The sequence below is a fragment of the Neoarius graeffei genome, chromosome 6, assembly GCF_027579695.1.
Source record: "Neoarius graeffei isolate fNeoGra1 chromosome 6, fNeoGra1.pri, whole genome shotgun sequence".
Lineage (NCBI taxonomy): Eukaryota > Metazoa > Chordata > Actinopteri > Siluriformes > Ariidae > Neoarius > Neoarius graeffei.
In genome coordinates, this window is record NC_083574.1 from 96,158,716 (window position 1) to 96,171,568 (window position 12,853).

Genomic DNA, 12,853 nt, shown 5'->3' on the forward strand with positions numbered 1-12,853 from the left:
GAGCGAAGATGGAGCAGCACGAAGAGCGGTTGATCGAGGAAGTGAGGAAGTACGTACATCTATACGACTCCAGTTCTAGTCATTATACAGTAAGTAACCGGAGGATAAACACTCCACTAACCACACCCACCAACTACTCCTAGCGATTTTGCGATTTCGTGCCCCCTTGCGTTGTGGCGGTGAATAACATCGCGCACGCCTATTACTCCCCGCTCAACGATAAATTACAACTGTCTGCGAAAAGCTATCTGCGAAAGCCTTGTCGCAAGAGCATGCAGAGGCCCTAACTCCTCTGACATACGGTAGAGTCACTACTGCTTCGCTTTCCTGTTTTTGGGTTGTCTGTTTTCCTCCTTTTTTCATCTGTGTCTTTTCTTTTGTTTTCACTTGTTGTGCGCCTTTGTGTATGGCCCATGGTGGATATTGACGTGATCAAAGCTTGCCATATGTGTTGTTCTTCTGTTGCGCGTTCTGTGGGATCGGTTATCATATAATGGACTGGGACAATGCTCAGATCATCCAGCAAGAGAACAACAGATACCACCGTTGGATTAAGGAGTCAATAGAAATCAGAAAGCGTAGCCCAAGAACAATAAACAGGGATGAGGGGGCGTACATGCTCTCCCACACCTGGAGCGCCGTCCTGAGGGGGCAACACTGACAGCGGGAGGTGTGGCCGACCTGTCAATATTGACAGGGAGGCCACACCTCCGTCACATCAGCTGATTACAAAAGTACGTCACACACCAACATCCGGGTGACCCTCTGATGAAGACGGAAGTTACACCGTCGAAACATGTCAGGTAAAGGAAAAAACTTTTACATGTCTGTAACAAAAGAAAACTAATACAGGATATTGAACGAGTTGAAGATGAGTAGCTGAATGTAATATGTCTGATAGACCATGAAAAAAAAAGGCAGCCAATATTATTGGTTGTTGTTGTTGTTGTTGTTGTTATTATATTATACATACACATTCGATGGAACAATTATAGATTTTACAAAAAGTTAAGAACAGGGCGGTAACTTACCGATATCAAATGCTGATTCTGATCGAATGTAATTCAGTGTTCTGTCAATCCAATGTACTGTACAGAGTCAAAGGTCTGACGATACAAATGTCCAAAAAGCCTGAACAACAACCCAAGTTATAGACAAGCGATATCCAGGTTACAGTTCAAGTTCACAGTTACTTTTGGTCGTAGTTAATTGTTCCATTGCAGCTGTTCAAAACAAAAGTGCTTTGCTGAGTGAAGTCCACGAGTGACGTCCTCTTGTAAAAGTCTCCGTCACTTTTCCTCACCTCCAAGTAGAACTTTGACAATTTCTGCTATCGGTCTCTTTTCCAGTTTTTCGATGTCCATTGATATGTTTTTCTCTTGTAAATTGAGGTTTTTCACCCACGTGACCAAGTCATGTTAGGCTGCCATTTTGGACGTCACGGCTCGAATCAGTTTGAATGCGAGGAAGGCGACAAACGAAAACATAAAAGAAAAAGGAGCGAGATGCAGAAAACACCTTCACTATCCAGCGACGTAGGGCATTTACAGGGCGAGCAGAGGGAGAGGTATTTGCAAAAATTGAGGTTAGCAGGCTGAGAGAACGACGTTTACCTGCTTCCACCAGGATTGTTCACTGACGTACGGAAGTACACGAAGCCCTCGTCTTTACCTGACTTCGGCCCACATGATCTGTATACCTATGTCGTTAAAAACCCATCGCCATACACAGGTATTGATCTGAAAGCGTATAAGAGTTTGGATGCCTACAAATATTTTGTGTCAGGCTGGGTAACATGCCTACATCAGCGGGTCGTCCCTGGAGCCGGTGGTCGCCATCTTATTACAGCTAAGGTTTGTTCACATTTTCATTTACTTTCGGTCCTCAGGATAAACAAAATGTTATTAAATGTCATTGAAATAACTTCTTAGTCTGTTGAGACATGGCCCGTTATAAATTTGCTGTTACCAGGCAATGACCAAGAACTGTATTATTAGGGTCGGTGTCTGTGTTGTAGCAGTGTACTAGCAGCTAGCTGTTAGCACTAGCTAATGTCAACAACATAGTAGCTAGTATGTTACTGTAGCAATGTTTACGTTCAGTCATTTGGATGACTGTTAAAACCTTTCAGTCTCAAGTTTTTCCTTTACTGGATTTACTAGTTTACTGTAATTATGATCCGGCAGCTATTTACACCGGATCCAGTGTAAATAGCTGCCGGAGCGTGCTCCGGCTTGCTCCCCCTCAAATTAAGCAGCGCGCTCCGGCTTGCTCCCGGAGTGCTCCGGCCGAGGTTCCGGAGTGCGCTCCGGCTTGCTTCCGGAGCGCGCTGCTTAATTTGTGGGGGAGCAAGCTGGAGCGCGCTCCGGAACCTCGGCCGGAGCACTCCGGGAGCAAGCCGGAGCACGCTGCTTAATTTGAGGGGGAGCAAGCCGGAGCGCGCTGCTTAATTTGAGGGGGAGCAAGCCGAAGCGCGCTCCGGCAGCTATTTACACTGGATCCGGTGTCTGTAACACGTTTTTTTTTCAAGCTGGTTCTCCCTCTCTGTCTGCAGCATTAATATGTAGCTTGACCTTCAAAATGGCGGACACCGGGGCGTCACGTGACCCTGTGACGTCAGGTGAAAAACCTCAATATGCATGAAGAATATCCAGGGAAGTTTTGATAGCCTTTCGGGTGTCCAACGCGTCTTTCTCTTTAAATCTTCCGCTTTTAATGAAGTAAACCTCGCGGCCATGTTTGTGAACAAACTGTCACACTCACTCGCCAGCACAGAAGTTTTATATCTCCAATGTGTCTCTTTTCCAGTTTTTCGATGTCCGTTGGTATGTTTTTCTCTTGTAAATATGCATGAAGAATAATGAAGTTTTGGTCGCCTTTTGGGTGTTCAGCTCATCTTTAGTTTCAGTTTATTTATTTAGCGCTTAAACCGAGCACTGAATTAACCCCGTCTTCTCTGTCTCCCGGCCGACAAAGAAACGATTCAGCACATGCGCAACAGAAAAGTTTTGTCATTGGCTCTTCGCATGTGATACCGTGTTGTCTTGACAGCGTGCAATATTATAACAATATTGCACGCTCATTCTCTATTGGGTAGAGTGGTGTAATACATGGAGGATAAGTGATATGATGACAATACCGCATGCTATCAATAAACCTGCGATAAAGGAATAGAACACGTTTTTATTCCATGGAAAAAGTAGCCTGTATGGATAATAATTAAATAATATTGGCTGGCATTGAGTGGAATACAAGTCGAACGAGTCAAAGACAGGTCGCTGAATGGAATATATCTGATATACCACGAAAAAAAAGCCATTATTATTATAGACACATTCCTTTCGGAGGTTCAATGTGTCTGTCTTTCAAAATTCTCTCAAAATCTTCCGTATTTAGCAATGCGAAGCAAACCTGGCAGCCATGTTTGTTGACAAATTGTCCCAGTCGCTTGCTAGCGCCGAAGTTTTACATCTCCGATGTGTGACGTCGTGTTGTCTTGACAACCGTGCAATATCGTAAACCATATTCAACGCTCAGTCTCTATTGGGTAGAGTGGCGTAATACGTGTAGGATAAGCGATACGCTAACAATATTGCATGCTATCAAACCAAATGAACGAAACCCGCTAGAAGGGAATAGAACACGTGTTTTTATTCCATCGAATAAGTGTTCTGTACTGTATGGATAATAGTCGTGTATACTGTATAGCGGCCTGAAGTTGCGCAGGAGTGAAAGGGTTAAGAGCTACATCACGTGTGCGTTTGTTTTGTTTCTTGTAGACGCACCAGCACGAGTTAAAGCCAGGTGGCGCTGATGTCATCGTCACCGACTCCAACAAGAAAGAGTACATCCAGTAAGCTCTCCAAAGCACCTTTACGTTTAATGCCGTTAGTGAAATCTGCACTGTCGTGACCTCCGGGATTTTAATGGTGTTTAACGCAACGTGTTCTGTTCTATTCTCTTTCGTAGCCTGGTGATGCAGTGGAGATTCGTGAACCGGGTTCAGATGCAAATGGCCGCCTTCAAGGAGGTAAATACAAACGTTTCTTTCACGCAGTGATGTAATAACCTGTCATTTCCTCGCATCAGGACGGTTACCATGGCTACTTGTCTTCGTATACGCTTTGTTAACGTTTAACGGAGCTGATTTTCCGATCCCAGAGCCGTCATGGCGGTGGTTGTTGTTGTTGTTAGTTATATCCCCTCACACGTTATCTCACTTTATCCTTTGCAACTTTTTGTGTCTTATTTTCTTACTTTATTTCCCAACACGATGCCAAAGACGTCCGAGACGTCCTAATATAAATATTCATCCAGGCAGAACCAGGTGTTACCTGTTCTCAAGGTGTAATCTGATTTTAAATCGTTGGATTCTGCACTCTGATTAGTCAGAAGGTGTTGATTAGTTTTCTAAAACAGCAGCTCGGACAGTAGTGCAGGTTTATATTATACACTGGGGCCAAAAAGTATTTAGTCAGTCACCAATTGTGCAAGTTCTCCCACTTAAAAAGATGAGAGAGGCCTGTAATTTTCATCATAGGTACACTTCAACTATGAGAGACAGAATGGGGGGAAAGAATCCAGGAAATCACATTGTCTGATTTTTAAAGAATTTATTTGCAAATTATGGTGGAAAATAAGTATTTGGTCAATAACAAAAGTTCATCTCAATACTTTGTTATATACCCTTTGTTGGCAATGACAGAGGTCAAACGTTTTCTGTAAGTCTTCACAAGGTTTTCACACACTGTTGCTGGTATTTTGGCCCATTCCTCCATGCAGATCTCCTCTAGAGCAGTGATGTTTTCGGGCTGTCACTGGGCAACACGGACTTTCAACTCCCTCCAAAGATTTTCTATGGGGTTGAGATCTGGAGACTGGCTAGGCCACTCCAGGACCTTGAAATGCTTCTTACGAAGCCACTCCTTCGTTGCCCGGGCGGTGTGTTTGGGATCATTGTCATGCTGAAAGACCCAGCCACATTTCATCTCCAATGCCCTTGCTGATGGAAGGAGGTTTTCACTCAAAATCTCACGATACATGGCCCCATTCATTCTTTCCTTTACACGGATCAGTCGTCCTGGTCCCTTTGCAGAAAAACAGCCCCAAAGCATGATGTTTCCACCCCCATGCTTCACAGTAGGTATGGTGTTCTTTGGATGCAACTCGGCATTCTTTCTCCTCCAAACACGACAAGTTGAGTTTTTACCAAAAAGTTCTATTTTGGTTTCATCTGACCATATGACATTCTCCCAATCCTCTTCTGGATCATCCAAATGCTCTCTAGCAAACTTCAGACGGGCCTGGACATGTACTGGCTTAAGCAGGGGGACACGTCTGGCACTGCAGGATTTGAGTCCCTGGCGGCGTAGTGTGTTACTGATGGTAGCCTTTGTTACTTTGGTCCCAGCTCTCTGCAGGTCATTCACTAGGTCCCCCCGTGTGGTTCTGGGATTTTTGCTCACCGTTCTTGTGATCATTTTGACCCCACGGGGTGAGATCTTGCGTGGAGCCCCAGATCGAGGGAGATTATCAGTGGTCTTGTATGTCTTCCATTTTCTAATAATTGCTCCCACAGTTGATTTCTTCACACCAAGCTGCTTACCTATTGCAGATTCAGTCTTCCCAGCCTGGTGCAGGTCTACAGTTTTGTTTCTGGTGTCCTTTGACAGCTCTTTGGTCTTGGCCATAGTGGAGTTTGGAGTGTGACTGTTTGAGGTTGTGGACAGGTGTCTTTTATACTGATAACGAGTTCAAACAGGTGCCATTAATACAGGTAACGAGTGGAGGACAGAGGAGCCTCTTAAAGAAGAAGTTACAGGTCTGTGAGAGCCAGAAATCTTGCTTGTTTGTAGGTGACCAAATACTTATTTTACCGAGGAATTTACCAATTAATTCATTAAAAATCCTACAGTGTGATTTCCTGGATTCTTTCCCCCCATTCTGTCTCTCATAGTTGAAGTGTACCTATGATGAAAATTACAGGCCTCTCTCATCTTTTTAAGTGGGAGAACTTGCACAATTGGTGGCTGACTAAATACTTTTTTGCCCCACTGTATTAATATACTCGCTTTAATACCTTATGTATCTTAAAAATGTTGTTTTTAGATGAAAAAACACACGATAACCTGTGAATTTGATGTAAGGAGACATTTGTTTTGTTTGTTTATGGAAGGAGTCTCCAGTGTCAGAGCTGTAACTTTTAATTTTTTTAGTCTTCATAAACTTTGAGTGTGAGGAGGGGGGAGGGGAAGATGTGTGTCCTGGATATTAAGTGTAAGAATAAATGGATAAAAAGTATTTTCAACGTTATTCTAGAAGTAATTAAGATTAGTAAAGTTGTTGCGTTTCTGCCGAAGAAGCGGAATAAACCGCTGTCCGTATCACAAGGTCAGACTGAGATGATGTGATTTCCTCGCAGGGCTTCTTCGAGCTCATCCCGCAGGATCCGATTAAGATCTTCGACGAGAACGAGCTGGAGGTGAGTTTTGTTTCCATATAAACAGTATTTCTCTCAGAACTCCGTCTGGTCCTGTGTGTGAGTTCTGGTTCTGTGTGTAAGGTGTGTGAGTTCTGGTCCTGTGTGTAAGGTGTGTGAGTTCTGGTCCTGTGTGTAAGTTGTGTGAGTTCTGGTTCTGTGTGTAAGTTCTGGTCCTGTGGCTCGTTTTGCTCTCAGCTGCTGATGTGCGGTTTGGGTGACGTGGACGTGAACGACTGGAGAGAAAACACCAAGTATAAGAACAGCTACGGGCCAAACCATCCCGTCATCCAGTGGTTCTGGAAGGTGAGTGTGGGTTGTGTGTGCGGATTAAACCCGTATCTCAGCAGAACTCCGCTGGACTGATGGCTTTGACTTTGGGTCGGTGGTTTTGTGCAGAACGTCGACTTCAGAGTTGAAGAAATTAAAGATTAACAGATGTGTTTTAATCCATGTGTTTGACAGTGAGATTACACTTTACTGCTCTCTCTCTCTCTCTCCCTCTCTCTCTGCTCTCTCCATTCTCTCTCTCTCTCTCTCTCCCTCTCTCTGCTCTCTCCATTCTCACTCGCTCTCTCTTCTCTCTCTCCGTTCTCACTCGCGCTCTCTTCTCTCTCTCCGTTCTCACTCTCTCTCTCTGCTCTCTCCATTCTCACTTTCTCTCTCTCTCTGCTCTCTCCATTCTCACTCTCTCGCTCTCTCTCTCTCTCTCTGCTCTCTCCATTCTCACTCTCTCTCTCTGCTCTCTCCATTCTCACTCTCCTGCTCTCTCCATTCTCACTTGCTCGCTCTCTCTCTCTGCTCTGTCCATTCTCACTCTCTCTCTCTGCTCTCTCCATTCTCTCTCTCTCTCTCTCTGCTCTGTCCATTCTCACTCGCTCTCTCTCTGCTCTTTCCATTCTCACTCGCTCTCTGTCTCTGCTCTCTCCATTCTCACTCGCTCTCTCTCTCTGCTGTCTCCATTCTCACTCGCACTCTCTCTCTCTGCTCTCTCCATTCTCACTCGCTCTCTCTCTCTGCTCTCTCCATTCTCACTCTCTCGCTCTCTCTCTCTGCTCTCTCCATTCTCTCTCGCTCTCTCTCTCTGCTCTCTCCATTCTCACTCTCTCGCTCTCTCTCTCTGCTCTCTCCATTCTCACTCGCTCTCTCCTCTCTCTCTGCTCTCTCCATTCTCACTCTCTCTCTCTCTACTCTCTCCATTCTCACACTCTCTCTCTCTGCTCTCTCCATTCTCACTCGCTCTCTCTCTCTCTGCTCTCTCCATTCTCACTCTCTCTCTCTGCTCTCTCCATTCTCACTCTCTCTCTCTCTCTGCTCTCTCCATTCTCACTCTCTCTCTCTCTCTGCTCTCTCCATTCTCACTCTCTCTCTCTCTGCTCTCTTCATTCTCACTCGCTCTCTCTCTCTCTCTCTCTGCTCTGTCCATTCTCACTCGCTCTCTCTCTCTCTCTGCTCTCTCCATTTTCACTCGCTGTCTCTCTCTGCTCTCTCCATTCTCACTCTCTCGCTCTCTCTGCTCTCTCCATTCTCACTCTCTCGCTCTCTCTGCTCTCTCCATTCTCACTCGCTCTCTCTCTGCTCTCTCCATTCTCACTCGCTCTCTCTCTCTGCTCTCTCCATTCTCACTCGCACTCTCTCTCTCTGCTCTCTCCATTCTCACTCGCACTCTCTCTCTCTGCTCTCTCCATTCTCACTCGCTCTCTCTCTCTGCTCTCTCCATTCTCACTCGCTCTCTGTCTCTGCTCTCTCCATTCTCACTCGCTCTCTGTCTCTGCTCTCTCCATTCTCACTTGCTCTCTCCATTCTCACTTGCTCTCTCCTCTCTCTCTGCTCTCTCCATTCTCACTTGCTCTCTCCTCTCTCTCTGCTCTCTCCATTCTCACTTGCTCTCTCCTCTCTCTCTGCTCTCTCCATTCTCACACTCTCTCTCTCTCTCTGCTCTCTCCATTCTCACTTGCTCTCTCCTCTCTCTCTGCTCTCTCCATTCTCACACTCTCTCTCTCTGCTCTCTCCATTCTCACACTTTCTCTCTCTCTGTGCTCTCTCCATTCTCACTCGCTCTCTCTCTCTCTGCTCTCTCCATTTTCACTCGCTCTCTCTGCTCTCTCCATTCTCACTCTCTCGCTCGCTCTCTGCTCTCTCCATTCTCACTCGCTCTCTTTCTGCTCTCTCCATTCTCACTCGCTCTCTCTCTGCTCTCTCCATTCTCACTCGCTCTCTCTCTCTGCTCTCTCCATTCTCACTCGCTCTCTCTCTCTGCTCTCTCCATTCTCACTCGCTCTCTCTCTCTGCTCTCTCCATTCTCACTCGCTCTCTCTTCTCTCTGTCTCTGCTCTCTCCATTCTCACTCACTCTCTCTCTGCTCTCTCCATTCTCGCTCTCTCTCTCTCTCTGCTCTCTCCATTCTCTCTCTCTGCTCTCTCCATTCTCACTCGCTCTCTCTCTCTCTGCTCTCTCCATTCTCACTCGCTCTCTCTGTGCTCTCTCCATTCTCACTCACTCTCTTTTCTCTCTCTCTGTGCTCTCTCTGCTCTCTCCATTCTCTCTCTCTCTCCTCCATTCTCACTCGCTCTCTCCGTTCTCTTTCTGCTCTCTCTTCTCTCTGCTCTCTCTCTGCTCTCTCCATTCTCCCTCTCTCTTCTCTCTGCTCTTCCTTGCTTGCTCTCCCCATTCTCTCTCTGCTCTGTCCGTTCTCTCTCTCTCTCTCTCTCTCTCTGTCTCTCTCAGGTTGTGCTGCTAATGGATGCTGAGAAGCGAATCCGGCTGCTGCAGTTTGTCACAGGAACGTCTCGTGTACCGATGAACGGTTTTGCTGAGCTCTATGGTTAGCCCTGCCCCTTCATCATTAAAAAAAAAAAAGAGAGAGAGAGAGAGAGAGAGAGAGAGGCTGCCTGGAGTGAAAGAGCAGAGATGCGAGTTAATAAATGCTGGTAGTGAACACTGTGCTCTGAAATGTTTGGTGCTGACCGTTATGTGTTTGTTGTGGATGATTCAGGGTCCAACGGGCCGCAGTTATTCACCATCGAGCAGTGGGGTACTCGAGACAAACTGCCCCGGGCGCACACCTGGTGAGTAACGCAGCCTTCAGCCTGCATGTGAAATACATACAATACCTTACACAAGTATTCACCCCCCTGGAGCTTTTCCGCATGGTGCAGTGTTACAGTGGGACTGATTGGACTTAACTGAATTTAACATTAGAGTTACACGGCACGGTGCAAAAGTCTTATTTTACTGACACAAGGGTACATTGATTAAAAGGTACTACTGACTTTAAAGACCAGGCTCCCGGAAGACACGCAGTTCTGTTGTTGTTGATATTCGCCATTTTGGAAGCGCAAAATACCAGGATGCAAATTATGCAATGCCCGTATGTAATCAACTCTCCTCACGCGTAGCGAGTCTACCCCTGTAGCGTTCAGACGTCCCGTTTTATATCGGTGCTGCCCCGCAAACTAGCGTTTACTCCGGAGTAAATTTCTTAAACCACCTCCCGAGCAGGGTTAGATTTGCACCGGTTTAAGCAGCTTTCAGGGGCGACACCGCTATAACTTTGTACCGTGTGAACGCTCTACCGGGGCAGCCCCGGTGCTACACCGGAGTAAAAGTTGCCGTGTGAACACCCCTATTTATAAGCGCTCAAACCTGACCAGGGCTGCAGTGGATCCAAACCCGGTTATTTATAACCTGTACATCATTCAGCGAATTAATTATTGTGGTTTATACCAGAATTAATGTAGAGGTTTCACAGCAATGGCGGGTGAATACTTATGCAGTCTTTTGCAATCTCCCCCCCCCCAGCTTTAATCGTCTGGATCTGCCTCCGTACGAGTCGTTCGAAGAGCTCCGCGAGAAACTCAACATCGCCATCGAGAACACGCAGGGCTTCGACGGAGTCGACTAGAGGAGTCACGGCGACGGGGTTACCATGGAGAACAAGGCACACAGGGTGTAGCGGGTGTACGAGGCACGTCGGGTGCTCACGTCACGCTGGTGTTGGAGTGACACGCCCGTCAGAGACGACACTTATTTATTTATTTTTTTTCTGCAGTCAGGTGTTCGAGGAAACCTGATCTAGAGAAAATCCCACATGCTGTTCTGATCACTATCTGCATCACAAGCTCACGGCTTTCTACAACGTTTATACACACACACACACACACACACACACACGTACTTTTCTGTACTCCAAGTTCAAATAACGACATGTATCTATGTATGTAGACTTAATAAGCACCTCCAGGTTTCACCGTCAGCACGACAATCACGCAAGCTTTTTGAAGTGGCCTGTCTGCAGTTTTTGGACGGTATATTCAGTGTTTATTATTATTTTTTTCATGAATTAACAGCCTGTATAACGCACTGTATCATTTGCAGTTATTCAGTGGATTATAAACATGCCTGCTAATGTACGGTATAAATCACAATATCACAAAATCTTGAGATTACGACTCATCAGAAGTGTTTTTGAAGGAGTGTTCGTACGTTTTTACCTCCATCTCAGGGTTCGGTGGCGGTATTCGTAAGAGATGTTTGTCTTTGTCAGATCTTATTTTATCTTCCTAGGTTTTTTTTTTTCCCCCCTCGATTTATTCCTCCGGCACTCTTTAAAACGCCGTTTACGTCAACCTGGTTTACCAACAGCTCGCTTCAGGAAATGCAAGATCTAAACTCTTTTCTCTTCTTCATATCAAATTTTGTACTTTACTGCGTCTTTTATAACGACGGAATTAGTCTTAATCCGGGTCTGGGTCTCGGCCAGCGAGCTCGTTCATCCTCGTGTTTGGTTTCCAGAAGAAATCCTGAGCTTAGCCGGTTTCTCGGATATGTTTACATGCTCGGCGTAAGCACTTTCTCTTTCTCTTTCTCACGATGGAATTTTATCAGACTGTTAATCTCCAGTGCCCTCGTCCGTCTGTCCGATCAGCTGTTTTGTTGCTCCGTGTTAAAGCATAAATCTTTCTTGATTAGAGTTTTTTTTTTTTTTTCCTTGATTTAGAAATTTTATCCCAATGTTGGCCCTTTTTATGCAGAGGAGCAAACGTTCAGCACAGGTTACTGCGTCGAGGACCAGAGGGCAAAATGGAAAGTAAATAAAATAATAAATATTTGAAAAATTAGAGAGTCTTTAGTTTCTGATAAATAAATAGCCGCAATCAAATTATACGTACAATAAATTCCGAGTCGTATTTTTGCCTATCAGATTTTATAAATAAATATTTTATATTAAATAACGATTGAATGAATAATAAATTTAGGAACGCATACACATCACTGGCGTGTTTTTTTTGTTTTTTCTTAATTATATTTCTAGTTTATTTATGATTTTTATTTCATTTTTGTTTTTTCCGCTCTGGTCCAATGTTTTCAGCAATAGAAGGGGATTAAACGTGTATTTTAAAAGAAAACATGCCTTTAATCTGGAATATAAATCATAATGGTTTAATCGGGTTACGTGCCACTGTTCTTGGCAACATATTCTGGGGAAACAAATAAACAGAAATGGAAATATCTCTCCTTTTGTGCAGTTTTTTTTTATTGGTAAATATGGTGTGTCACCACATGGGGGCGCTTTACTGCAGCATATTTACATTACAGTGGTTTGTATATACACACTGATATGTGAGGTGGTTATTAAATTTCACACACACGAGTGTTCAGAAGTCTGGAATCAACCATCATTTTATTCAGTAGTTATTATTTTTAAAATTTGATGAGTGTTTGGAGGCTAAACACTGAAAATTATTTTATCGTTTCCTGTTTTGTCTCATGAAGTTTGAAAACCAACATTATCAATCACTTACTTACTCATTCGTTTTTTGAGTATTTTTACGGAAACAAAGCGATGCTAACTCACGAAGGAACAACATGACAGACCGTGGGGTTACAGTGGTGCTTGAAAGTTTGTGAACCCTTTAGAATTTTCTATATATTTCTGCATAAATATGACCTAAAACATCATCAGATTTTCACACAAGTCCTAAAAGTAGATAAAGAGAACCCAGTTAAACAAATGAGACAAAAATATTATACTTGGTCATTTATTTATTGAGGAAAATGATCCAATATTACATATCTGTGAGGGGCAAAAGTATGTGAACCTTTGCTTTCAGTATCTGGTGTGACCCCCTTGTGCAGCAATAACTGCAACTAAACGTTTGCGGTAACTGTTGATCAGTCCTGCACACCGGCTTGGAGGAATTTTAGCCCGTTCCTCCGTACAGAACAGCTTCAACTCTGGGATGTTGGTGGGTTTCCTCACATGAACTGCTCGCTTCAGGTCCTTCCACAACATTTCCATTGGATTAAGGTCAGGACTTTGACTTGGCCATTCCAAAACATTCACTTTATTCTTCTTTAACCATTCTTTGGTAG

At 44.6% G+C, this 12,853-nt stretch overlaps 1 protein-coding gene across 4 annotated transcripts in view; it reads left to right on the top strand.

The window, feature by feature from the left end:
• nedd4a (NEDD4 E3 ubiquitin protein ligase a) overlaps positions 1-11,989 on the top strand; it is a 145,624-nt gene extending 133,635 nt beyond the window's left edge. For all 4 annotated transcript variants that reach the window (XM_060924203.1, XM_060924204.1, XM_060924201.1 and 1 more), the window contains 7 exons: positions 3,780-3,853; positions 3,970-4,030; positions 6,422-6,481; positions 6,677-6,784; positions 9,206-9,302; positions 9,474-9,546; positions 10,280-11,989. In XM_060924203.1, coding sequence (XP_060780186.1) covers positions 3,780-3,853; positions 3,970-4,030; positions 6,422-6,481; positions 6,677-6,784; positions 9,206-9,302; positions 9,474-9,546; positions 10,280-10,382 — 576 coding nt within the window. In that variant the 3' untranslated portion in view covers positions 10,383-11,989. The remainder of the gene's footprint in view (positions 1-3,779; positions 3,854-3,969; positions 4,031-6,421; positions 6,482-6,676; positions 6,785-9,205; positions 9,303-9,473; positions 9,547-10,279) is intronic.
• Positions 11,990-12,853: the final 864 nt, after the last annotated feature.